The following is a 27941-nucleotide window of genomic DNA, read 5'->3' as shown; positions in this document are numbered from 1 at the left end:
TCTCTAAAGTCTAAAGATTACATGAGTTCTGTGGCAGATGAATCAATGTGAGGTCATTTTCCAAGTAAAACAATAATATTGTAATGAAGGAAAACTAAGAAGTGTTGAAGTGCAAATGGATTTGTGTGTAGGTTGGCCATTCACTGATGGCTAGTGCAAACCCATTTAATGAAGTTCAAAGGACAAAATGGAATGCTGATCTTTCTTGCAGTCAGATCTCGTCAGGAACTACGATCCATTTTGAAGCTTGCACCCCAGAGCTATGATCAACAAAGTGGGATTCAGCAGAGTGATGAAACAAAGAACTGCAGTTGCTGCTTTATGCCAAAGTTAGACACATAGTGGTGGCCAAACTCAATAGGTCAGGCAGTTTATTTGTAGAAAAAGGACTGGTGATGTTTTGAGTCAGGATCCTTGTTCAGACTGAAGCGGGAGCGGGGGGTGGGGGTGATGGGGAGCTCTTCACTCCCATCCCTCCCCTGCGACCCCTCCTTTCAGTCTGACAAAGAATCCTGACCCAAAACATCCTTTTTCTCCAGAGATGCTGCCCGACCCACCGTGTTTCTCCAGCACTTTGAGTCGATCTTCAGAATAATACTGGAGATTAAAGAAATATAAAGTGAGAACAGGTTGTATAAATATGACTTGTATCCACTTTCATTTAGAATGTTGAGAGTAATCTAATTGAGGTGTCGGAAAAAGATGAAGTGGGGCAGGTCCAACTTCCTGCGGTGAGCAATTGAGAATCATTGCATTTAGGTCTGCGCATTCAGGAGTATTTTGCACGCAATGGGGAGTGGAAATGGATAATTTTCTTTATCGAGGTGTAATGGATGATGAATGGATTCAATCATGGCTAAGATTCACCGATTTCCTTTAAGAGCTTCAAAAGAAATGAATCTCGAGCAGGTGATTGAAGTTATGTTTTACACCAGGCAATATCATTGATTAGTGAACAAGCTCTGAGAATGAATGGCCTTCTACAGTACCTTGGTCACTGGCTGCTGGTCCCATTAATAAATCACGTTGCTGTTTATGAATGGGATTGAGTTTTACACAATTGTTATTGGCTTGGAATGATCTACCACTGAAATATTTATAGACCCAGATAAACTCCTGCAGCGATTCCTGCAGACATGCTGTTTCCAAAGCCTTTGACTTCTACATGATGGAACAGGTGAATCCACAGCATTCTTTGAGCAAGGTCAGGCCAGTCTTTGCCATGAATGGTTTGGATGTCTGTTGTGCTCTAGATGTTGTCTTCCTTTCCTTTGCAGACTCTGTGAGAAGAAAACAAGATTTTTCGTTAGACACAAGGAACTGCATATGCTGGAATTCTGAACAGAAAATACAAAGTGCTGGAGAAACTCAGCACGTCCACCCAGCTTTGGTGAACTAAACATGCTTGAATTTGGATCTACTGGTTCCAGCTTTTCGTTTGACCAAATGGACCAGGACAAGGGAAATTATTTTGCCACGGATTGTTTAAAAGTGATGGAGATTACATTTCACAAATGTTTAAAAGATTTTTAATGGTTTCACTATCAATCTGGCACCACAGGGGATCTGATGCATTAATTTTCTTGCAATCATGTTATCTGACTTTACATTCCTCAAAGAATTAGAAAATGTAAACTTCAAGGGAGAGGAGGAATGAAGATACTGCAAATCAGACAACTTAGACAATTGGAAATTTATCTGTTTATTATATATTTATTCAGTTAGACATCTGTATGAAGGAGGAAATGCAAACTGAAAAGTGGCGCAGTGGTAGAGTTGCTGCCTTACAGCACCAGAGAACTAAGTTCGATCCTGAGTACGGGTGCCGTCTGGATGGAATGTGTACATTCTCTCTGTGACTGTGTGGGTTTTCTACACGTACTCCGGTTTCCTCTCACCTCCAAAGATGTACAGGTTTGGAGGTTAATTGGCTTGGATAAAAAATGATAAATTATCCCTAGTTTGTAGGATAGTGCTGGTGTACAGGGATCGCAGGTCGGCACGGCCCAGTGGGTCGAAGGGCCTGTTTCCGTGCTATATCTCGATCGGCATGGAAGTCCCAATGAAGTTGAAATCGGATGCCTCACCCATGCCTCGTTTTCAGGGAGACGTGCGGGGGGGACTTCATGTGCTGTCTCGTAATTTTGTCTGGATTAATGAAGGCTCCAGACCATCAGTTGCTGGGAAATTGATGGTGGTCCTGTATTTCCACACGATTTTGGGAGAGTGCAGAGTTTTAGTCCCTTATTAGGGATGCAAGTACGGAGTCACTTAAAGGTTAGGGTGTTTTGACACCACAGATATAAAGATCAGTACACATCCATGATATCAGGATGTGTCAAGCCTTTTATAGCCAACTAGACAAAGGGGGACCCGTTGGGGGAGATGGGGTAGGGGAGAGAGGGGGATGAGTGTGGAGGGAGGGGGAGAGGGGTAGGGGGAGAGAGGGGGAAGAGTGGGTAGGGGCAGTCCATCTATTCCCCACTCCCTATCACCCCCACTCCTCTCTATTCGCACATTCTCCCACCTCACTTCCCCTAATCCCCCCTCTCCCTCCCTACTCTCCCTCAATCCCCCCACTCCCCCTCTTCACCTCCCTAGGATCTCGCCTGTCCTCCGGATCTGCAGAACTTGCTCATTCACAGAGAGGAACACAGAACAGGGAGGAGTCAGAGAGCCAAATGCCAGCGCACGTCGGGGGGGGGTGGGGCAGGGCATGGGTGTTGACGTATCTCGGCCTCGCGACGCCCGCAGCTGTTGATAACTGCCAGCTGACAACAGCCCTTTAAAGCCGCTAAGGCAAGACGCGTTTGCCCAGGAGCAAGCGTTCACAACAAAGAAGCACCGGCTTCGGACTCTGGAAACCCACAGCTGGAATGAGCGCGCAGGGGATGGGAGGGGCGCGCAAGTGGGTAGGGCTTCGCGTGCTGTGCAGGCTGCGAAGAGAAAGTTCAGCGGAACTTATGAGGAGAAGTTCAGCGCATGAGGACAGACTGCCCCGAGATCTGTTGAACAAAGAAGCTATAGCGGAACGCAGCTGTAGAATCTTTGTTCTACAGAACTTTCTCGACATTTCTACACCTTTAATCCACAGCGGCAGGGAGCGGGGCCAGGACGCAGGTGGGCCTGGATTGGTGGGCATGTGGGCATTGTGACGTCAGCAGCAGGTGAGCGGCGTTTATATTTAAAAAATTGAGTTTTGTGAACAATTTTATTCAAAATCTGGGGAAATAATTGACGAAGAAGTGGATTTCTGAACTCATAAGTTCAATCCCTACCGAAATTGTAAAAATCTCCGCATTTAAAAAAAGTATATAGATAAGAAAGCTGTGATATTTTTTTTTAAAGGTAATCACTGCTGTCATATAGTAATAGGGATGTTGGGTGGCACAGTGGCACAACTGGTAGAGCTCCTGCCTCACAGCGCCAAAGACCCGTTAACAATGCTGACCTCAAGTGCTGTTGTGTGGTGTTTGCATGTTCTTCCTGTGACCCCGAGGGTTTCTTTCGGGTGCTCCGGTTTCCTCCCACGTCCAGAAGATGTACGGGATGTAGGTTCATTGTCCTCTGTAAATTAGCTGTAGTGTGTAGGGAGTGGATGTTAAAGTGGGATACCATAGAACCAGTATGAATAGGTGATCGATGGTAAGCATGGACTCGGTGAGCCGAAGATTTCTGTTTCCATGCTGTATCTTTTAATTGATTCATTTAATCAACCCTGTCCAGACAATTCCCACAAACACCAATGAGATAATGATAATAACATCTTTTGGGGATTTATTTTATTAAAGGACAAGCTTTGGCCAGGGCAAAGGGGATTAAAATAAAAACTGGGTGTAACTCAGCAGGTCAAGCAGCATCTGTGGAGGCAAAGGGATAACTGGCCTTTCATGCTGGTTGCAGGGGTAAGAGGGGATAATACCCCTGGTCTATCAATTATCTTTTACATCAACCAGACAGTAGTTGGAGCCCCAGCTAAACTTCTCATCCAAAGGACTGCACCAGTTGGGCGCCATTTCTCACTCATCTACTTGTCAACCAAGGTTTTTGACGGAGTAGTTTCCGTGTTATGCAGCGTCACCTGCTGCACAGGAGGAGCAACTGGTCCTCCCACCCCACACAGTCCACCAAACATCATAGGAGTAATGTATCATACAACAGGAAAAGATTATATAGCTGGAAAGGGTGCAGGAAAGATTTATGATGTTGCCAGGAATCAAGGGCCTACGCTCCAGGGAGAGGTTGACCAGGCTAGGACTTTATTCCTTGGAGCGCTGGAGGATGAGGAATGATCTTATAGAAGTGGATAAGATCATGTGATGAATAAATAAGGGTAAAAGCACGGAATCACAGATCTGAGTCAGTACCTGTTTATGCATTCTGGTCTTCTGCAACCCATCTAAGGAACACTGAGCAGTCTTATGAAGAACACTAAAATTCCATTCCCAATAGGAGGAAGCTGCTAATCCCAAAAGTTCAAAACAAAGTGAGAAGAGAAAGGTGGCACAGTGGCACAGTGGCACAGTGGCACAGTGGCACAGCTGGTAGAGCTGGTAGAGCTGGTAGAGCTGGTAGAGCTGGTAGAGCTGGTAGAGCTGCTGCCTCACCACACCAGAGACCAGGTTCAATCCTGACCTCAGGTGCTGTCCATGTAAAGTTTTTATGTTCTCCCTGTGACTGCGTGGGTTTTCCCCGGGTGCTCCAGTTTCCTCCCCTCTATCCCAAAACCGCACAGCTTTGTGGGTTAATTGGCCTCTGTGAATTTGCCCCTAGGGAGTGGATGAGAATGTGGGATAACAGAGAACTAGTGTGAATGGGTGATCGATGGTCAGCGTAAACTCGATGGGCTGAAGCCTGTTTCCTTGCTGTATCTCTAAACTAAAGAACTGGAAGCATTAAAAAGACAGCATGCTGTTAAGGGTGTACCTGTAGAAAGTAGATGAGCCAGAATTTCTTTATTCAGACGATGGTGAATCTGTGGAACTCATTGCCACAGCCAGCTGTGGAGACCATCATTAGGTATTTTAAAGGGGAAGATTGACAGATTCTTAATTAGTAAGGGTGTCAGCGGAGTAGACGATGGGCTGAATGGCCTAATTCTACTACTATAACTTATGAATTTATGAACATTGAGGTCCAATATCCTTTCACAACCCAAGAGTTGGGACACAGTGAGGATACAGTCCACACTGGTCAAATAGTGGACAAATGACCAAAACCTGTCATTAGGATGGCACGATGGGAGCGTTGCTGCCTTAGAGCGCCAGCTACCAGGGTTCGATCCTGACTATGGCTTCTGTCTGTACAGAGTTTGTATGCTCTCCCCGTGATTGCGTGGGTTTTCCCCCCTATGCTCCGGTTTCCTACCACACTCCAAAGACGTACAGGTTTGTAGGTTAGTTGGCTTTGATTGTAAATTGCCCCTACTATGTAGGATAGTGCTAGTGTACAGGGATCGCTGGTCAGCATGGACTCGGTGCAGTGTAGGGCCTGTTTCCGCACTGTATCTCTAAACAATATTGGACTTGGCAGTATCCAGGACTCACACACACAATTCCACCAAAGCAGAGACAATCGAAAGACAACTGAACGAGTGCTAGAAATTAAACGTTACCAGGATTTTCTGTCACGTGATAATCTAGTTGATTTAACAGCAATAGCAAAAGTAGGAGAGTATTCATCTATTTCTGGAACAAACCCTCACGTGGACTGACTTATCTAACTAATAGATTTAATGCATTAGTCAGTCTGAGCACTGGGCTAAATTATTCCACAAATCATAATTTTAATTATCCAAACACATTGGCAGCATTCTGTGCAGCATGGAACCTTATGTTATCTGATTCATTGCTTTTAATTAATTTTGATCAAGTTTGTGTTAATCCTGGCTAAATTGGTGCAGCCATGATATTAAAATGGAGTAAACGCTGATGTACGGCTAGGCCAATTTGGTCAAGTTAAATGTGCTTTTGCAGAACTGAGACATAGAAACATAGAAAATAGGTGCAGGAGTAGGCCATTCGGCCCTTCGAGCCAAGCTGCTGAATGATGCCAGTTTGTCTGTGGCCCAGACAAGTCAGCAGAGAAAGAATGCGACATCTGCAGAAGTTTTACAATGAGGTGTAAAATGTATGGAACTGAATGGTTCAATGCAAACCAGATGTACATAAAGTAAATAATGTTGCAAAGCCTTATTTGGATAGTTGTTGAGTGGTTGAAATGTTAAGCTTTGTCTGGGTTGCCTGAATCTCAGGGCACATGTTGTATTATTCATCTGTGTTAAACTTGGAACGAGCTAGTTACATTTGCACAGTTTTAAGGGCAGTAAGAATGCTTCCAGTCTGAACAATGTGCCAAGCCATCAGAAAACTAGCTGCCACCATGAGTCTTTGACATTCGATGTTTGTATCCCTGCTGACTACAGAATTGCCTTTTCTAGATTCATTAACATTGACTTGTTAAAAACACAAAGTGCTGGAATAACTCAGCGGGCCAGGCAGCAGACGTGGAGGGAATGGAGAGGCAATGGGTCGGGTAAGGACCTTTCTTCAGACTCAAGACTGGCTGACCTGTTGAATTTCCACATCATTTAGTGATTTGGTCAATTCTGCGCTGATGTTTCAAAATGCCAGATTTGAGATTCCCAGAGAAACCCAGAAGTTCAAGATAGGAAGAGAACTGGAAATATTAAAAATAGATGGCACGAAGTTAGCCTAGAGGCGCCAAAGTCCATTAACAACACAAGAGTTGGAGACACTGTGAGGATGCAGTCCACACTGGTCAGTGCAGAACATGGCAGAAGACAGCGCTGACTGACACGCACCACAACTCCATTCCAGCAGAACCCATGGAAAGACAACTGTATGACTGCTAAACATTGAGGTCAGTTGAAGGTTACGAGGATTTTCTCCAACGTGGCAATCTGGGAAATGTAATTGCAATAGCAAGTTCATGGATCGTTTTACTTACAGGATCATTTCTTCCATTAACGCTCTCGGAGGGTCGTGCGGACGGTTGCCAAACCCAGGCAGGCACCAGGGGCAGCCCGCCTAGAGTGGGTCCGTGCTTCCTGCTCGCTCCCGAAGACCAGGAACCGGAAGGAGGAGAGAGTCGGCAAACACCAGTGGACGCTGGACAAAGGGCCGGTAGAACCAGGGTAGTCTAACCTTCCACACCTTCAAGGTCGGCAGCAGGAGGCGACCCCCCCCCCCCCCTTCCCGTCTCGGGGCACGAAGAGGAGAGAAGGACGGCTCACTGGTGAACCACACGAGGTGATGGCTGCAACGGGCCTTCATGACAGCCTAGACTGTTTAAAATGGCACCTTGTTGATGCGACTTTTACATATGGATCACCTGTTCACACTAGTTGTATGTTGCACTACTTTCTCATCCACTCTCCGCATCAAGGGTTCACAACCTGGGGTAAATTTCTCCAACCCAGGGGGTAAATGTGTTGATTCTGGATTTGTACATATTTGTTCTCATTGACTGACTGTGTCTGGTTCTGGTATACGGTATCTGTTTATCATTAGTTGTTGAATAAGTGAAATAACATTGTTATGTGCTATTACAGTTGCCAGGGGTAAACGGGACAAAAACGTTTGGGAACCCCTGCTCTACACACCAGGGGCAATTTACAGAGGCTCTTTAACCTACAAACCCGCACGTCTTTGGGATGTGGGAGGAAACTGGAGCACCCGAAGAATGTGCAATCTCCACACAAGACACGATCGACCTAAAGTCAGGATTGAAGTTAATCCCAAAGTTGAAAAATATCCCTAATGTGGGCTGATTTAACTAATACATTTAATGCATGACATTAGTGCATTAATCAGCCTGATCATTGGTCTTAATTATTCCACTAATCTTAATTCTAATCATTCAAAGACAAACTCTGCACAGAATGCAGTCAATAACCTAATGTTATCTGATTCATTGATTGGCATCAATCTTGATAAAGCTTGCACAGTGGGAATGCTTGCAAACTCAACAATGAGCAAAGCCATCTACAAACTAATTGACACCATCAGTCTTTTACATTCAATCCTTGCATACATGCCAACTACACACCTACCTTTTCTGGACCCATTCAAAATGCAAGGTGCAGGGGTAACTCAGTGGGTCAGGCAGATCTGTGGAGGGAATGAATGTTTTGGGTCGGGACTCTTCTTCAGACTCCAATCATCTATCCATCCCTCCACCAAAGCAGCCTGACCCATTGAGTAACTGCAGCACTCTGTGTCCTTTACTTTACTCAGTGTCCTTTCACTTTACTTTAGAGATACATCTCCGAAACAGGCCCTTCGGCCCATCGAGTCAGTGCTGACCAGCGATCCCTGTACACTAACCCCATCCGACACATTAGGGACAATTTACAAATTTACTGAAGCCAATTAACCTACAAACCTGCATGTCTTTTGAGTGTGGGAGGAAACCAGAGCACCCGGAGAAAACCCACGCAGTCACAGGGAGAACGTTCAAATTCAATAGACAACAGGCGCAGGAGTAGGCCATTCGGCCCTTCGAGCCAGCACCACATTTCACTGTGATCGTGGCTGATCATCCACAATTAGTACCCCGTTCCTGCCTTCTCCCCATATCCCCTGACTCCACTATCTTTAAGAGCTCTATCTAACTCTCTCTTGAAAGCATCCAGAGAATTGGCTTCCACTGCCTTCTGAAGCAGAGAATTCAGCAGATTCATAACCCTCTGTGTGAAAAAGTTTTCACTTTTGAATGCCAAAGCATTCAAATGCCCTAACTATTTCTGAATACCCGTCCACATTCAAAAATGTCTAATGTAAAAAACAACTAAACAAGTAAACAACAAAATGTTATTAAAACTTACATAAAAACAAATGTAAAGCATGGAAGCAAATGTAACTATTTCAAAGAATGTGAACCATATTGTACTCGGGATTCTCCACTGCAGTATTTCCCGATAGTTATGCTGAGGAATTGCCACAAATTCATGCTTTTTTAGAAGAGTGAAGCAAATTCCCTTCGGCCATTCAATATTTCCATTAAGTAAAGAGTAAAGCTTGTCTCCCCATATCAATCTCCTTTCTTCCCCATTGGGTAAATATTTTATACCATCTGATTTATTTCCTCCCACTGAGTGCATTTCAAAAGCAATTTGTCGTAATCATCCCATTTGCTACTTCTGTTACCTCTTTCATGCCAATATCTCAGACGCAAAGAACCACAGATGCTGGTTTACAAAAAAAAGTCAAAGTGCTGGAGTAACTCAACAGGTCAGAATCCTCAATGGAGAACATGGATGGGTGACGTTTCAGGCTGGGATCCTTCTTTCAAATGTCTTATATGATTTATTTATCTCCTTTGGCCTTGGTTCCCTTCACCCCACCATTTGTTTAGATGTTTAGAGATACAGTGTGGAAACAGGTCCCTCTGCCCACCAAGTCTGCACCAAACAACAATCACCCTTATACTCCTTCTATCCTACACACTGGGAACCAATTACAGAATCCAATTAACCTGCAAACCTGAATGTCTCTAGATTGTGGGAGGAAACTGGGGCTCCCGGAGAGAATCTACACAGTCCAGGGAGAATTACAAACTCCGTACAGGCAGCATCCATAGCCAGGATCAAACCCAGGTCTCTGGTCCTGTAAGACAGCAGCTCTACCACTGCACCACTGTGCCGAGATTTTTATGCCATTTCAGACCTATTCTCTGGAAATCTTCCCGAGCGCCGCCTTACATCTTTGAAAACATACTCAAAACCTGACAGAACAATTCCTGTATGGGACCAATTGGTAAAGCATTTCTAAAATTCCATCCACATGTGCACAAAGTTACACCTAAGTCTTGTCAATCACGTTAAGTAATTGGGACCACCATGAGGGGGGTGTTGAACAATGGACAACGGGGACCTGGCGTGGGGGGACCGCCATGATGGGGAGGGTGAGGGGGAAACTAGCACGGGGGGGGGGGGGGGAGAGAATTAATTTTGTAAGTGCCCTTCATGGGCGACTATTTGCATACCTTGGCAAGGAATGCAAGCAAAGACTTGTCTTTCATATATTTACATTCATATCATTCATTCAATATATCCTGGAAGCAAAGGCAGCAGGAACAGGTGGGAAGCAGCTCTGCATCCGGGAATACAGCACAGATACTTAACAGTGTATACAGATATAAACTTCAACCTATTTGATATCGGTCAACGAAAATGAGTCCAACTTCAAAACATTTAATTGCTGAAGCATTTCAGTTTGTAACATGATTCATATAAATACCATAAAAGAGAAATAGAAAATTAAGTGCAGGACTCAGTGAGAGTATTAATATATTTTAAAAAGCAAGATGAATTACCAAGAACCCCAATAATAGAACTATAATTTTGATTACTATTGCATCCAAAATGTGTCCATATCCATCTAAATACCTTGGGTAGAGGCACTATGATGAGTTGATCTGCATTCTTAAATAGAAATCAATATAAAGATCCAATAAATTTGAATAATATGCTTAATATCTTCGACACAACTAGTATTTATACCGATCACTGGTTGAATAGCACTGGGCCTGTGTTCGTTGGAGTTTAGAAGTACGAGGGGGAATCTCATTGAAACTTACTAAATAGTGAATGGCCTGGATAGAGTGGATGTGGAGAGGATGTTCCCAATGATCGGAGAGTCTGGGACCAGAGGTTGAGTAGATTGGATGGGTCGAAAGACCTAATTCTGCTCCTATAACATGAACTTATGAATATATGCAACTACCATCCCCCATTCCTCCAATTTCTTGAATTCTCCTTCATAACTCAGAGTTGATATCTTTAGTAATTTTTTTCCTCAGCAATGTGAAGTGTATAGAGGAGAGAGGCCGCAATAAAGGGCAATTGGACACCTACTTGTTTTTTTAGAGCTGGCCGTCGATAGTTTTATCTGCAAGAAATCAGCCATTTCTTTGTCTTCCTCTCGTTCTCTGTGATAAAAGCAATTCAATTGGAAATCCATTAGACTAAACCGGCATAGAAATTAATTCCACACATCTGAAATCAGTGGCAATCCAAACCACACATAACTTATGAATGTACTTCTCCAGCTTTCACTATACCTCAGTCGTTCAAATTCAACATCATCCACGAGGAAATCTCTTGTCTCCACTAGTTTATGAATCTGCTGCAGTAATTCCTCTTCCTTCTGCTTATCGTCATTTGATTTGTCTTTATCTACATTTTTAAACAGGGATGAAGGTTAGTTTCAGTCACTTGGTTGTAATTATACTGAAATATCACTAATGATTGTAGCAATGTTACAAAATTTTGAGATTTAAAAAATCAAGTCTGTAATTTATCCCATCAGATAAAGCATAAAAATAAGTTTAATTTGACACCTAATTCACTTTCATATCTCAAGTATTTAAAAGGTTATGGCCATTTTCATACTCGGAAATGAGCATCTTGTTCCCTATTGATTTTCTATGGACATAACAAAAAAGCTGTGATCGTGAACAGTCAAAAGCCCATAACTTTCTTAAAAATTAAGAGAACTGAATGAAATTTTCAGTTATCATAGATTGAAGCATTCTGAAACAAATATAAAGTAATCTTACTTGGATGACCTGAAATTAAAGCATATAATTAGTTAGTTACCTAATTGTAGCTAATTTCAGACTTCAATTACTAGATCTAAACATCTATCCATTTCTTAATAAATGATTAACATTTTTAAATAGCCTAAATGTCCAAATAATATTCACAAATAATTCACAATAAAACATGATTTTTAAATCTCATTTACATTAATTTATAGGCCAAATGGAAGGAATTCAGTGTTCAATTGCTGTAAATAAATGCCCATTTAAATCAGCTTTCCAGTGGGTCCCTGTGGAACGCGCTGGTTTAGAACGTTCACATTGCGGTAGATTTGTGCCCCAAATGCCCAGAAAAATACTGCGGGATATAATGGGCCCAAAATGAGCTACTCGCAATATTAAACTTTGTATAAAGGGATCTTTAGAAGCCATTTTTAATGTAAAAATATACAGCCTACCTTCAGCTGTCTGCTTTATGAGACCCTGCGTTGCTGGCGGTCGCGGGTTTAAAGATTGATTTTTAAATTACTATAACTATTATACGAGGCCTTTAAAACTAATAATAGCTTTTGCGACGGGGTATTCCAGCGATTTTTCGTTAATAATTAACTAGGCTGAACATCTTCGATTTGAACAGCCTAGAGAAAATCGCGTTTTAAACCCGCCCCCCTCTAAACGGCGCCAAAATCGCGCACACCCTCAGCGGCAGATTTTCAACGACGCTTCAGGTAGGCTTTGCAACATACCTAATGATTGTGAGCTTTCCAATCAATAGTCACATCTTCACTTATTGATCCATAGTCTGTCTACAATTGGTTTGGTTTAGAGATACAATGCCGAAACAGGCCCTTTGGCCCACCGAGTCCGCGCTGACTGGCGATCCCGTCCACGAGCACTATCCTACACATTAGGGCAAATGTACAATTTTTATATTGAAGCCAATTAACCTACAAACCTGTACATCTGTGGAGTGTGGGAGGAAACCGGTGCACCAGAGGAAAACCCACGTGGTCACGGGGAGAATGTATAATCTCCGTACAGTCAGCACCTGTAGTCAGGATCCAACCCGGGTCTCTGGCGCTGAAAGGCAGCAACTCTACCGCTGCACCAGTGTGATGTGCGATGGCAATGGAGGTACTACAACTTATGAGTGGCCATAGATTAACAAAGGGGAAAAAAATACTGTAATGACTCAGCTGGTAGCACTCACTCTGACTTGCATTTATGCCCCTCTTGATAGATTTGACTTGACCACTTTGCAGAACTCTTGCACTCGGTCCACCAAGGCCTGCTGAATCTCCCGGTTGCTAACTATCTTAACTCCCCTTATTGCTATACCAACCTTTCTGTCTTGGGCCTCCTCCATGGCCCTTGTGCGGCCACACGCAAACTGGAGGGTCAGCACCTTCTACACCTTGTACAATGAATGTTGAATTCTCCAGTTCTAGCTGTCATAATAACCAACAATGCATTGTAATGCATGGCATATCACATTCAGTCACATGCTCACAAAAAGGTCAGGTAGCTCATGTTTGGGAGATAACAATAAATGCACATTCTACACCAAATATGAAAGTGCTGCCTTTTTTTCTGCCATTTTGTCATCTCCTGAACATTTCTGTCTTCCCTGTGACCCCACACTCCCTACCCTCCCAGTGCTCACCATATGCCACACCTATTCCCCACCCTCTCCCCATGTGTCCCCTTCACCTATATCACTCCCTCTGGGTTTACATTTCACTCCTCTTCTCTCTTTATCTGACATCCTTTTATCTCCTTTTCATTTCAAGCTCCACCTTTCTCTCAATCAACCCCCCCCCCCCCCATCCATCACCTGTATCCACCTATCACTTGCCAGGCTTTAGAGCACCCCACCACTTTTCTAGCTTTTGCCCCCCTACTACAATCAGTCTGATGAAGGGTTCCAACCCAAAATATCGAGTGCTCTCTTTGTGGAGTTTGCACATTGTCCCTGTGACTGCGTGGGTTTCCTCCAGCACTACAGTTTCCTCCCACATCCCAAAGACATGCGGGTTCGTAGAGTAATTGGCCTCTATAAGTTGCCCCTGTTGTGTGGGAGTGGATGTGAAATTGGAACAACATCGAACTAGCGTGAACGAGTGATCGATGGTCGGCATGGACTTGATGAATCCTGCAATTAGTGTGCAGGAAATCTGTTCCAGGAGGATTCATGGTTGATTCAGTCGGTTCATAATGCAGAAAAATACTTCTCTTCCCAGGCGGAGTGTAAAACATGAAACAAAAATGCAAAAGGAAGAAATCATTTTTGTTTCTTCCACCATAAGGGCCTGAGGGTTTTTTTTGTTGATAAAGGAGCATTGTGGTTGTAGCTTCTACATGCTACATACAAGATATAGACTCCTTATGTTCTCAAGCAGAATTGGTTTTCTTGTCATTTATATTTGGCCAGCAGACTTAGTTCTACACTGATAGTTGTAGACGATGATTTACTTCAATTACTGAATCATAATTCAGAGATGGCCCTGAGCAAACTGGCTTCATTCACTGACGGACGGTGTATCGTATCGGCGGTAACATTGCTGATGTCAGTAAAATTAAAATAACATTCTAGTCTATATGGTAACACCTCCCTTGTTTGTTCAACCACCAAGTATTAAGTAAATCATGATTAACGCAATCATTAAACCTAGATATTAAACACCAAGTTGCACATTTTCCACTTTGCAAAAAATAGCTCAGGTTTTGAAATCATATCTTTAGTTTATCACAGGCTGTTCACAATTCTGTGAAACTCACTGGGTTAATAAAGATCGGATGACAAATTAAAATAAATTGATAAATTATCAAACTGAAAAATCTAATCTGTACAAGTTACCCATCGGCAACGAGCAGGTTCCAGTTTTACAGATTTCTGTAAATAGACTTTGTCTGTGAGTCAGGAAAATACACATACGTCACGTGACCAACCATTCCCACACAGTACTGCAAAGATTGCCATCAAACGTACAAAAGATTGATAAGAATGAACGATTACTAACATCAGGGCCACGTAAAGAAGGTGGTGAGCACCTGGAACGTGCAGGTGTGGGTGGTGTGGTGTAAGATACAACCATAGCAGTTAAGAGGTTTGTAGTTGGGCGTGTGGATATGGAGGGTATGGAGGGATATGGATAATGCGTAAGCAGATACGAGTCGGGTTTGGCATCATGTTTGGCTCGGACATTGTGGGCCGTTGTGCTGTATTGTTCTATGTTTTATGGAGGAGGAAAGGAAGTTAGTTCTGCTGTTCGTAGAAATGAACATTGTACACACGTCAGACTTTTAAGTTTATTAACATTTTAGGAGCTTGTTCGTACGAAGGGGAGTCCATAAGCCAGGTTACATAACCCAGCGAACATCTGTAATGGAAACAGTCTTTACATCAGTGATTAGTATAAAGTCCAATCACTGTACTAATGGTAATACTGAGAATGATTCAAATACCCACCTGGTATTGATACCAGTTTTTGCAGCTCTTTCTTGAGTCGTGTTATTTCTTTACACAGTTGTATGTCGTCCATCCTAGGAACAAATATTAAAATAATAATGAGATGAGCAATAAAAATGCAATAGGAACAATATCTTCCCAATAACAATATGTTAAAACATTGATAAAATCTCTGGTACACAAAATTGCTGGGGAAACTCAGCGGGTGCAGCAGCATCTATGGAGTGAAGGAAATTTCCTTCGCTCCATAGATGCTGCTGCACCCGCTGAGTTTCCCCAGCAATTTTGTGTACCTTTGATATTCCAGCATCTGCAGTTCCCTTTTGAACACGATAAAATCTCTGGAGCAGGTTTTCATCTGGATCTCTCTGCACTTTGCTCCATTCATCTTTGCCTCGATCCTGACTAGTCTCCCAGTTCCTGCCGCTGAAAAACATCCCCACAGCATGATGCTGCCATCTCCATGTTTCACCGTAGGTATAGTATTGGCCAGGTGATGAGCAGTGCTTGGTTTCCTCCAGATGTGACGCTTGGCATTCAGGCCAAAGAGTTCAATCTTGGTTTCATCAGACTGGAGAAGCTTGTTTCTCATGCCTTTTAGCAAACTTGTGCCTTTTACTGAAGAGTGGCTTTCATCTGGCCACTCTACCTTAAAGGCCTGATTAGTGGAGTGCTGCAGATATAGTTGCCCTTCTCCCATCTCCACAGAGGAACTCTGGAGCTCTGTCAGAGTGACCATCAGGTTCTTGGTCACCTCCCTGACCTGCCCTTCTCCCAAGATTGCCCCAATAAACCAAGCTTATCTGCCTGCATGTGATCCAGTCCCTCTATTCCCTGCATATCCATGTACCTCATAAATTCCACGTTACATTACATATTAGTTTGGCCCCTATTAAGGATAACCATGCTTTGTAAATTAATGTAATACTTTATATTTCATTTTAACATTCCAAAATAATAACTTTTCTTCATGGTATTTACATATTTTCATTACATTATGAGCTTGGGTTTGATGTAATTTTTTACTATAGCTTCAAGAAATATCAGTACTGATCGTCTTTTCCAGAAGCGGATTTTAAAGGTTGGATGTGTATCGGACAAGTGTATGCTTCACTGCTTGCTTATACATGTACAATGTTCAACGGAATCAGAAAATTAATTAGTTTTATCAAAAGACAGCAGCTGTAGCCAGGATCGAACCCATGTCTCTGTAAGGCTGCAACTCTACCGCTGCACCACCATGCCGTCATTATTGACAAAGATTATGAACGGGCCGGTCCACAGCATTTCTTCAGTGACATCTCTCTGACTTGTTCATTCTAACCCTCTGTTTCCATTATGAAGCTATTCAATCAGCCCATGCCAGTTTTCTCCCAAAGCCACTTTAATTTAGTTTAGTTTAGAGATACTGCACAGAAATAGGCCCTTCGGCCCAACGAGTTCGCTTCAACCCCGCACACGACACACATTAGGGACAATTATACCAAGCCAATTAACCTACAAACCACTATGTCTTTGGTGTGTGGGAGGAAACTGGAGATCCCGGAGAAATCCCATGTAGGTCATGGGGAGAACGTGCAAACTCCGTACAGACAGCACCCGTAGTCAGGATCAAACCCGTCCCTGACGCTGTAAGGCGGCAACTCCAATGCTGCACCACCGTGCCACCTGTTGCGTGGGGATTTTGTGTGCACGCGCATGCACGTACAAAATTGTAAAAGCCTCGTAAAAGTCACCATTGAATCTGCCTCCACCACCAGTGCGTTAAGGCACTCACCACCCTCTGCATGTAACACTTGCCCCATACATCTCATTCAAAGTTTGCCCCTCTCACCTCAAAGCTCCGCCCTCTAGTTTTTGCCATTTCCACCCAGGGAAGAAAGGTTCTGATTGTCTATCCTATCTATGGATCTAATCATTTGATATCCTTCTGGCAATCTCCCCTCAGCCTCCAACAAATTTTACATCAAAATGGTGATATCTTGCAAGAAAGATACTTAATGGCAATTCCCATCATTTTTCACATGTGCCTATTGAAATATTACATTATGAAATCACATTCTGGATAACGTGTTGGATGTTGCTTTTCCAATAATTCTCATTAATTGTTTAATAATTCTCATTGATAATTTAATAATGGTAATTAATTATTTATAATTGAATAGGTGTTAATTGTCCATTCGGTCCTCTTTCAACATGAAAACCTTCATCTTGTGGAAACCATCTCATTTTTTTTAACAACAGTTTTCAAACACAGACAAAGAAACCAACAATTAAAATGTATTTAGAACAGTGTGTGTGTGCTGGTGAATATGTTTACAGCTCAAGAAGAATTAATCTTTTTAGCAGTGCAGCAAACTGCAGAGAATTGAAATTGAACCAAACACACTGCAGAAATATGAAGCAGAATATTTGTTCAGGAAATATAAAGTACTTGTGGGATTTTTATTGTGTTTGCACAAATTCTTGTGTAGGAAGGAACTACAGATCCAGGTTTAAATCGAAGATATACACAAAATGCTGGAGTAACTCAGCAGGACAGGCAGCATCTCTGGAGAGAAGGAATGGGTAATGGTTCGGGTCAAGACCCTTCTTCAGACTGATCAAATTGTGGGGAGACAAGGGCTTCTTTATTAAGAAAAGGATTCTTTCTTGGATCCAATGAAAAGAAATGTTCAATGGGTTTGCTTGGCAGCAGCAGACAATGAAGAAGGGTAATGTGGAGAATCTAGAAACTAAATAGCTTTGGTTTTGATCAAAGTAATCAAACCTTTATCAAAGTTGAAAGGTTGAAGCTTGAGACACAGAACTGCAGATGCTGGTTTACAAAAAAAGGCACAAAGCTTTGTTTAGTATGGAGATAGAGCAGAGAAACAGGCCCTTCGGCCCCATTTGTCTGTGCTGACATTTCAGGTCAGGATCCTTCCTCAGACTGGTTGTGGTGAGGGGCGGGGACAAACCTAGATGTTGAAGACTGAAGATCAAAAGATTGAAGAAGCTTTCCAACCCCAAACTGTCACCTATCTATATTCTCCAGAGATGCTGCCTGACCCGCTGAGGGACAGTTGCCATGAAGCCGTGATCAGTAACTCCACCACCTCTTTTGCCTCCCTCTTGATCACATCTGAGACATTGAAACTCAATCTGGAACATTGAGCTGCCAGTCGTGACCCTCTCGCAACCACACATTGTTCATCCGTGGGTCAGCCTGGTGTCAATTGGCCGTGTGGCCATTTCTCTGATCCTATGAATGCACTGCGGAAATTGTCAGAACACAATTTGCTGTAACATTATTAAGCTTTGCCTGTACTCCTCCACAATAGTGCTGCAGTGAGTAATACTGTGCAAAGAAAGCCCACCTGTCCCTCATATTATGGTATTCATGAATGCCCTTGAATTGAACATGTGACAAAGCAACACACCACATGTGGAAAAGGAGTATTGTAACCACACAATCTTTGTCCAACCCTGCATTCAAAAGCCCCAATGCACCATCAGGGTTTTTTTTTTAATCCAAAGATATCTGCAAAATGTATACCAAGATACAGAGGTTTATTACACGCAATATTCGCCTCGCTGTAGAAATGTTTTGCTGTGGCTATTCTCATAGAGTCGTATAGTGTGGAAACAGACCCTACTTGCTCACACTGACCAACATGCCTCATCTACACTAGTCCCACCTGCCTGCGTTTGGCCCATATCCCTCTAAACCCGTCCTATCCATGTACCTAAGTGTTTCTTAAACGTTGCAATGGTACGTATCTCAACCACCTCCTCCACCAGCTCATTCCATACACCCACCACCCTTTGTGTAAAAAAATACCACCACTAGCCACATTTTCCCATCTCCACCCATTTCCACCTTCCACAGATACCATTCCCTCCGCAACTCTCTGGTTAACTCATCCCTTCCCACTCAAACCACCCCCTCCCCAGGTACCTTCCCCTGCAACCGCAGTAGATGCAACACCTGTGCCTATACCTCCTCCCTCGAATCAACAGGGACCTCGACTGTCCTTTCAGGTTAGGCAGAGGTTCACTTGCACCTCCTCCAACCTCATCTACTGTATCCGTTGTTCAAAATGTGGACTCTTATACATCGGCGAGACCAAACATAGACTGGGCGATTATTTGATGGAACACCTTTGTTCAGCCTGCCTGAACCAACCTGATGTCCCGGTTACTGGACAGGGGAATTACCCTTCCCATTCCCACACTGACCTTTCTGTCCGAGGTCTCCACCATTGTCAGAGTGTGGCTAACACTAATTGGGGGAACAGCCTCTCATATTTCAATTGGGCAGCTTACCCAATCCCACACACCAGGGACAATTTACAATTTTTATCAAAGCCAATTAACCTACAAACCTGTACATCTTTGGAGTGTGGGCGGAAACTGGAAATCTCAGAGAAAACCCACGTGTTCACGGGGAGAACGTACAAACTCCGTACAGACAGCACCCGTAGTCGGGATCGAACTCGCGTATTTGGCTAAAAAGATTAAATGAAGGAAATCTATTTTACTCACATGTATCGGAGTTCGGATTCTCTTCGAACCAGTATATCTCTTATCCTTTCAATTTTAAATAGCTCACCCTCAATATCATCCACTGTAGTGGTGGAATCTGCCATTGATATAATATCTGTCTCTGGAACACAAAATATATAACAAAGGAATCATAAGTTTATGTCACAGGATCAGAATTAGGCCATTCGGCCCATCGAGTCTATTCCGCCATTCAATTATGGCTGATCCATCTTTCCCCCTCAACCTCTTCTCCTGCCTACTCCCCAAAACCCTTGTAATAGAGTCATAGAGTGATACAGTGTGGAAACAGGCCCTTCAGCCCAACTTGATCACACCGGCCAACATGTCCCAGCTACACTAGTCCCACCTGCCAACATTTGGTCCACATCCCTACAAACCTGTCATATCTATGTATCTGCCTAACTGTTTCTTAAATGTTGGGATAGTCCATGCCTCAACTACCTCCTCTGGCAGCTTGTTCCATACACCCACCACCCTTTGTGAAACTAATCGTGAATCTTGCAGTTATAACAAATTGCTGGTGATATTCAGGCAGCTCAGCTGGCAACTGCGGAGAGAGAGTTAGAAATAACATTTTAGATCAAGGACCTTCCATAAGAACAGGGAATGTTAAATACCTTACGTTATAGAGAAGGTGAAGAGATGGAGAGAATGGTACAACAATTGTTAAACTTGGCGTCATGTTATGCATTGACTTTGTGCGTTGTATCTAAACTAAACTAATTGAAAATCAAATGTATTTTGAGGGATAACAGATGAACTTGTGGAACATTATTACCTAGCTGCGGGTGTCAATTTGAACCTAGCATGTGGTAATCTAAAGACAAGTAAAATCCATCCCATGGGCGTCAAAAGCAAACGTGACTGGTACCCAGCGTGATGGTATCAAAGCATCAAACCCTGGCAGCAACTGTCCCTGAATTGTCATCAGGAGATGCAAGGATTCTAAATCAATTACCTCTGTTACCCATTATTAAACATCATATACAAATATGACTGAATGATTTAATAATTTATTGACACACCAGTGAAATTAAGTTTTTTAAAATACATGATAGATGCATTTAAGAAACATTTGGATAGGCACATGGATAGGCAAGGAATGGAGGGAGGATGCATCACGGCTTGGTTTGTGAACAGCTCCATCCAATACCACAAGAAATTGCATTGAATTGTGGACACAGCCCACACCATCACTCAACCAACCTCCCTTCTATTGGCTCCATTTATACCTCACGCTGCACAGGGTTCAAGGACAAGTTGCACCCTGGGCGCTCCCTGTTTTCCCCTCTCCCATCAGGCAAAAGGTATAAAAGTGTGAAAACGCACGCCTCCAGATTCAGGGACAATTTCTTCCCAACTGTTATCAGGCAACTGGGGTCAAGGAAAGAGCGTTCACGTCGTGGCCCTGTTTGAACCAATCTTTCCACCACCACGCACAAGACGCACAAGAAGCGCAAGACAGACACCATTGTGCAGATGCCGAGAAGTGTGTTCAGCTCTTGCTGAACAACTTCTAATCTTGTGTGTGGACTCGATAAGAAGAAGATCAGGCAACTGAACCATCCCACCACAACCAGAGAGCAATGCTGAACTACTATCTACCTCATTGGTGACCCTTGGACTATCCTTCATCGGACTTTGCTGGCTTTACCTTGCACTAAACATTATTGCCTTATCACATATCTACACTGTAAATGGATCGATTGTAATCATGTTTTGTCTTTCTGCTGATTGGTTAGCTTGCAACAAAAGCTTTTCACTGTACCTCGGTACACGTGACAGTAAACTAAACTGATATGGATTATGCAGAGATAATTAAGAGATGGTCTTGACATCATGCTTGGCACAGACATTGTTGGCCAAAGGGCCAGCTCTTGTGCTGCAATGTTCTATAATGGGAAATAAATAGTATCATATAGTACCACTAGCATCTGGACTGCAATACTAGTCTTAATAATAGTACTAGCATCTGTTTGTCTAAGTAAATGTCAGCAACTTGTCCAGTCTTTTTCCATCCAAAGTGATCATCAGATTCTTGCTCTTAAGATCTGGGTTCATCTTAAGATCAGTTTAATGTTATGGGTTTTTGTAAATTAAAGTCACTTTAGTCACAGTGAAATACCTACAAAAAATGTATTTCTTACATACAGCCCCATACAGTATTCCTACACCCGAAGCACATCACCGATAAGTAAGTGTACAGTAATATTCTACTGAGCCCGCGTACAAAGGGTTCCATGTGTTGGCACCATTTTCATGTCCAGACCGCGCTCTACATCTTATGAATGGTGCCCGATCCAGGCAAACGCTGAGCTGCTCCTGCCCGTCCACCTTTGGTCCCCAGGGACACCTCCCGCAGCCTATCTTGAGGAGGCGGAAGGCCAGATCCCGATCCCCACTCCTACCGACCTTGTTCTTGGCCCGTTGTGTCCATCGTCAACAGTTCCATCCTCCTGGTTTCCGTTCTTCAGGAGACGGGCAGGGCCCGGCTTGGCAGCCTCCCCCATGTAGGCTGTGGTCCGCTGGGTCTGGCGTTCAGCCGTGGGGGACAAGCATGGGCCAGCTCAGCAGTTCTCTCCCCGCAGGTCACATTCTGCCTGGTCCTCTAACTGGTGGCCAGCTCAGCCATGATCTTATTCAATGATGAGGCAGAGATGAGGGGACTAAATCATAAGTGACAGGAGCAGAATTAGGCCATTCGGCCCATCAAGTCTACTGTGCCATTCAATCCTGGCTGATCTATCTCTCCCTCCTAACCCCATTCTATCACCTTCTTCCCATAATCTCCGACACCCGTACTAATCAAGAAATGACCGACTGCTGTCATTTCCTTTGGTCTTTTTAGAAAGTATACTGAATATTTTACATCAAATAATCAGCTCAGTACATTTTCCTGCTCCATATCATTCACAGAACATGAGGGTGGAAGGTGACTTGCATCATTTTCTTTGCAAGCAGATAATATGCCGTCTCAATTCAGCTCGAGTTGTTGGCATGAATCTGGCACTGGTTTCCCACCGAGTCAGTAACTCCCTCGAGGTGCTACAACAGAGAAGGTATACTGCTTTTATGGAGGATGATTCATGTGCAGAGCAAATAAAGATCACTCCATGTACCCAGTTGTGATACTGTACAAAGAATTAAATTTAAATTACTTTTAAATATCGCAAACACTGCATATTAATTTGATAACCAATTTCACAGCTAACTCATATGAACCTGGGGATGGTATGCTCTTATCAAATATAATAATACCAAGTAGAAATAGACACCAGAGAAACATTTACAGTGCTTCAAAAGAAATAACTGAAATATCACATTTACATAAGTATTCAGACCCTTTAGTACTTTGTTGAGGCACCTTTGGCAGCGATTACTGCCTCAAGTCTTCTTGGGTATGACGCTACAAGCTTGGCACACCTGTATTTGGGTAATTTCTCCCATTCTTCTCTGCAGATCCTCTCAAGCTGTCAGGTTGGATGGGGAGCGTCGATGCACAGCTATTTTCAGGTCCCTCCAGAGATGTTCGATCGGGTTCAAGTCCGGGCTCTGGCTGGGCCACTTCAGGACATTCATAGACTTGTCACAAAACCACTACTGCGTTATCTTGGCTGTGTCTGGGGTCGTTGTTCTGTTGGAAGGTGAACTTCCACCCCAGTCGGAGGTCCAGAATGCACTGGTTTTCATCAAGGGTCTCTGTACTTTGCTCCGTTCATCTTTCCCACGATCCTGACTGGTCTCCCAATTCCTGCCGCTGAAAAACATCCCCACAGCCACCACCATGCTTCACCATAGGTATGGTATTGACCAGGTGATGAGCGCTGCCTGGTTTCCTCCAGATGTGACGCTTGGCATTCAGGCCAAAGAGTTCAATCTTGGTTTCAACAGACCAGAGAATCTTGTTTCTCATGGTCCGAGAGTCCTTTAGGTGCCTTTTGGCAAACTCCAAGCGGGCTGTCATGTGCCTTTTATTGCGGAGGGGCTTCCGTCTGGCCACTCTACCATAAAGGCCTGATTGGTGGAGTGCCACAGATATAGTTGTCCTTCCGGAAGGTTCTTCCATCTCCACAGAGGAACACTGGAGCTGTCAGAGTGACCATCGGGTTCTTGGTCACCTCCCTGACCAAGGCCCTTCTCCCACGATTGCTCAGTTTGGCCGAGTGGCCAGCTACATGAAGAGTCCTGGTGGTTCCAAAGTTGTTCCATTTAAGAATGATGGAGGCCACTGTGCTCTTCGGGACCTGCAATGCTGCAGAAAATGTTTTATACCCTTCCCCAGATCTGTGTCTCGACACAATCCTGTCTCAGAGGTCTACGGACAATTCCTTCATCTTCATGGCTTGCTTTTTGCTCTGACGTGCACTGTCAACCGTGGGTCCTTATATAGACAGGTGTGTGCCTTTCCAAATCATGTCCAATCAATTTAATTTACCACTGATGGACTCCAATCAAGTTGTAGAAACATCTCAAGGATAATCAATGGAAACAGGATAAACAATTGCTATGACACCCTTTGAGTGTCATAGCAAAGGGTCTGAATACTTATGTAAATGTGATATTTCAGTTATTTATTTTTAATTACTTTGCAAACATTTCTAAACACCTGTTTTCGCTACTTCATTCTGGGGTATTGTATGTAGATTGATAATCAAAAAAAAAGACTTTAATCCATTTTAAAATAAAGCTGTAACGTAACAAAATGTGGAAAAAGTGAAGGGATCTGAATACTTTCTGAATGCACTGTATTGCCTTACATGGATAGAAAAGGTTTAGAGGTATATAGGCTGAACACGGGCAGGTGGGGCAGCACAGTGGCGTAGCAGTAGAGTTGCTGCCTCACAGTGGCAGGAACCCGGGTTCGATCCTGACTATAGGTTCTGCCTGTACAGACTTTGTACGTTCTCCCCGTGACCGCGTTGGTATTCTATGGGTGCTCCGGTTTCCTCCCACACTCCAAAGACATATAGATTTGTAGGTTAATTGGCTTCGGTAAAAATAGTAAATTGTCCCCATTGTGTAGGATAGTGCTAGTGTATGGAGTGATCACTAGTCGGTGCAGAATCGGTGGACTGAAAGACCTGTCTCCATGCTGTATCTCTAAAGTAAAGTCGAAAAGGTGGGATTAGTGTGGACAGGGCATGTTGATCAGCATGGACAAGTTGGCTGAAGGACCCGTTTTCTAACTGTATAATTCTATGCCTCATTATAGTTAGTATGATTTTATGGAATATTTTTTCCTTCAGTAGACGCCAGAGGTAAAATACAATAAATTAGTTTTCATTTACTTCGAAATTGAGAAACATTAATTAAATATCAGCAAGTTACCATATTAATTAATATAGTACTGTTTGAAAAGTGACAACTGAGAAAGTTATATTCAGAAGGAAAAGATTCATATTTAAAGTAGAGTTTGGTTTACTTGAACGGTAAATTAAAATTGGGTTTAGTTTTAGTTTAGTTTAGAGACACAGTGCAGAAAGAGGCCCTTTGGCGCACCGAGTCCACGCCGACCAGCGATCCCCGCACACTAACACTATCCGACACACTACGGACAATTTACAATTTTACCAAAGTCAATTAGCCTTCAAACCTGCAGGCTTTGGAGTGCGGGAGGCAACTGGAGCACCCAGAGAAAACCCACGTGGTCACGGGGAGAACGTACAAACTCCATACAAACAAGACTCATAGTCAGGATCGACACCAGGTCTCTGGCACTGTAAGGCAGCAATTCTACTGCTGTGCCACCATTAGTCACTGCTATAAGCTGCAAAGGGCCTTTATCATTATGTCAAGGCATTGGCCATGATATAGAGGACTTTCGCTCTATCGTGAAGGAACTGCAGATGCCGGTTTACACTGAAGATGCTCGAAAAGCTGTAACTTAGCAGGTCAGGCAGAATCTCTGGAGAAAATAGGTGACGTCTTGGGTCGAGTCCCTTCTTCAGATGCAATAAACTTGACTGGTTGATAATGTCATGTGTACTGGATAAGATACAAATGTGAACAGAAGGAGATTGCACTGAAATCAAGATCAAGCATTTCTATACAGGAGCAATTTGTTCAAGATGTGGACACTTATACATCGGCGAGACCAAACGCAGACTGGGCGATGGTTTTGCGGAACACCTTGGCTCAGCCCGCCTGAACCTAGCTGATCTCCCGGTTGCTGGACACTTTCATTCTCCTTCCCATTCCTACACAGATCTTTCTGTCCTCGGTCTCCTCCATTGTCAGAGTGAGGCTAAATGCAAATTGGAGGAACAACAACTCATATTTCGCTTGGGAAGCTTACACCCCAGTGGTATGAATTTTGATTTATCTCACTTCAGGTAGCCCCGGCATTCCCTCTCTCTCCATCTCCTCCCCCTTCCCAGTTCTCCCACCAGTCTTACTACTTCCAACTATATTTTATCTCTGTACCACCCACTCCCCTGACATCAGTCTGAAGAAGGGTCTCGACCCGAAATGTCACCCATTCCTTCTCTTCGGTATAAACAGCATCTGCAGTTCATTTCCACACGATGTGTCTAATATAGTGCATTCACTACAACATTATTTTGACGGTATCATCTAGATTTGAGATAGTACTGCAGTGCAGGAGACACATACATATATCATGTACCATGACTGTAACAATCCAGCTCTCCTCAGATTAGTTAGGACTGGACCAGCCATTGAGTAAAGCTCTTTCTATTTGCTTCACCTTCACAAAATTCATCAGTGAGTGGGATTGTGGAATTAGGGCTGATGTTCATAATTTCTGCTGACCAATAGATACTATCACATAACATCTTGTAAAATTCCTTTGAAAGCCAATCTAGATTTTAAGTGACCTGTCTGAAGAAGGGTTCTGACCCAAATCGTCACCTATTCCTTTTCTTCAGAGGTGCTGCCCGACACACGAGTTACCCTAGCATTCTGCATCCATCTTCGGTTTAAACTAACATCTGCAGTCCCTTCCCACACATAGATTTCAATCCAATTTCACTTCTATACACTACAAAAACATTTGGTTTAACACTAGGTATAATAAATCTTATGAATTTAGAAAGAAGAGGAGGAATGTTTTAAGTCAGAGGGTGGTGAATCTGTGGAATTCATTGCCACAGACACATGTAGAGGCCAAATTAATGGATATTTTCAAAGCGGAGATTGACTGATTCTTGATTAGTAGCTGTGTCAGCGGTTATGGGGAGAAGGCAGGAGAATGGGGCTGGGAAGAAAAATTAGATCAGCCCTGGTTCGAGTAGACTAATGGCCTAATTCTGCTCCTATAACACGAAATCTCCCATTGCATGGCATAACTCCCAGGTCAGAAGCAGATGCAAAAGAGAGGGATTCTTGCTCCAAGAACCTAATTCTCATTCTGTACAATGTACAACACTATCCAAAATTGCTGTCATTAGAAAAACATTGTTACTGGCAAACATTATTTCAGTAAAAAGAAATGAGTTGTATTTATTCTTTGAAATCTAGCAGCTGATTTGGATTGAGTTGGGCAACAGTAATTTATTTTCTCCAGTTAGCAGGTTTTGCAAATGCCTCTTTTTTCGTCCACTAACCACGCTGCAAGATCGAGGAGTCTCCGCCGACGTGAGGGCATCGGACATGTTGCCATCATCCGCTCTCTCCCTCGGACGTGCAAACATTTCAACTCACTCCGTTCCGAGAACGAAGCTCAGGCTTCCACAGAATGGTGACAACAAACTTTGGCTTTGGGAGTGGCTTTGATGCGAGTGCGACCATTCCGAATATTTCATCTACCTGTCCGGTGGCATTTATGAATTTACTTGTACGAATCAAAAGAGGCAGTCCAAAAAAAACAAAAATATCCTTCAGCAACAAATAACATCCTTCAATAAATAGTACAAAGGCAATGCCTTACAGGTGATCTGATGTTAACTTTGTCATGAAACCAAACGAAGCTATCTAACCCCTAGTATCACTGACGTGCTTAAGAAATTAACATTGATTTTTCAGTGGTCTTTGCACCGTTCCCACTTCTGCAATAAGATTGCATATTTAAACTCCAGTACCATGCTCGGATAATTGAATATTTTATGTTTACCTTTTTCAACGTCTGCCGTCCATGTAGTTGATTCAAGAGACCCGTAATGTTTTGCGCATGATTTTTCATTTTCCATGATTCCTAAATTCAGTATTAATAAAAAAACACACACATACACATATAGTTTCTCCACCGCAAGCCAACAATCCCTTCCCCACGCTTCAGGGATTCTTGTTTTGTTTTGGTCAGTAATCTTCCAGGACTCGAGTCATGCAATGCAGTGGCATTGGTTTAGTCCGTTATTTCAAGGCGTGCAACAATTAGATACATCAGCAAAGAGGGAGGCGA

The 27941-nt window shown here is 43.2% G+C and overlaps 1 protein-coding gene across 1 annotated transcript; it reads right to left on the bottom strand.

Annotated features, from left to right (window-relative positions):
- Positions 1-469: 469 nt before the first annotated feature.
- LOC116987798 (bMERB domain-containing protein 1-like) lies at positions 470-27941 on the bottom strand. The gene is made up of 6 exons (XM_033044018.1): positions 27654-27941; positions 19562-19682; positions 15035-15108; positions 11086-11200; positions 10880-10953; positions 470-1280 (listed from the first exon to the last, which is right to left on the bottom strand). Exons 1-6 carry the CDS (start codon positions 27727-27729, stop codon positions 1162-1164), a joined length of 579 nt encoding a protein of 192 aa, XP_032899909.1. The 5' UTR covers positions 27730-27941; the 3' UTR covers positions 470-1161.

Source organism: Amblyraja radiata, chromosome 26 (assembly GCF_010909765.2).
Source record: "Amblyraja radiata isolate CabotCenter1 chromosome 26, sAmbRad1.1.pri, whole genome shotgun sequence".
NCBI classification, from domain to species: domain Eukaryota; kingdom Metazoa; phylum Chordata; class Chondrichthyes; order Rajiformes; family Rajidae; genus Amblyraja; species Amblyraja radiata.
Note: the sequence above shows the minus strand (reverse complement) of the source record. Positions and strands in the feature narration are given on the sequence as shown.

Excerpts from the sequence above, each read along its gene's own strand:
- LOC116987798 (XM_033044018.1), bottom strand. The coding sequence starts at position 27,729 with ATGGAAAATGAAAAATCATGCGCAAAACATTACGGGTCTCTTGAATCA. Across the intron at positions 11,201-15,034 it reads AAAACTGGTATCAATACCAG|ATAAAGACAAATCAAATGAC; the intron begins GTGGGTATTTGA and ends TTAAAAATGTAG. Across the intron at positions 10,954-11,085 it reads GTTGAATTTGAACGACTGAG|AGAACGAGAGGAAGACAAAG; the intron begins GTATAGTGAAAG and ends CTTTTATCACAG.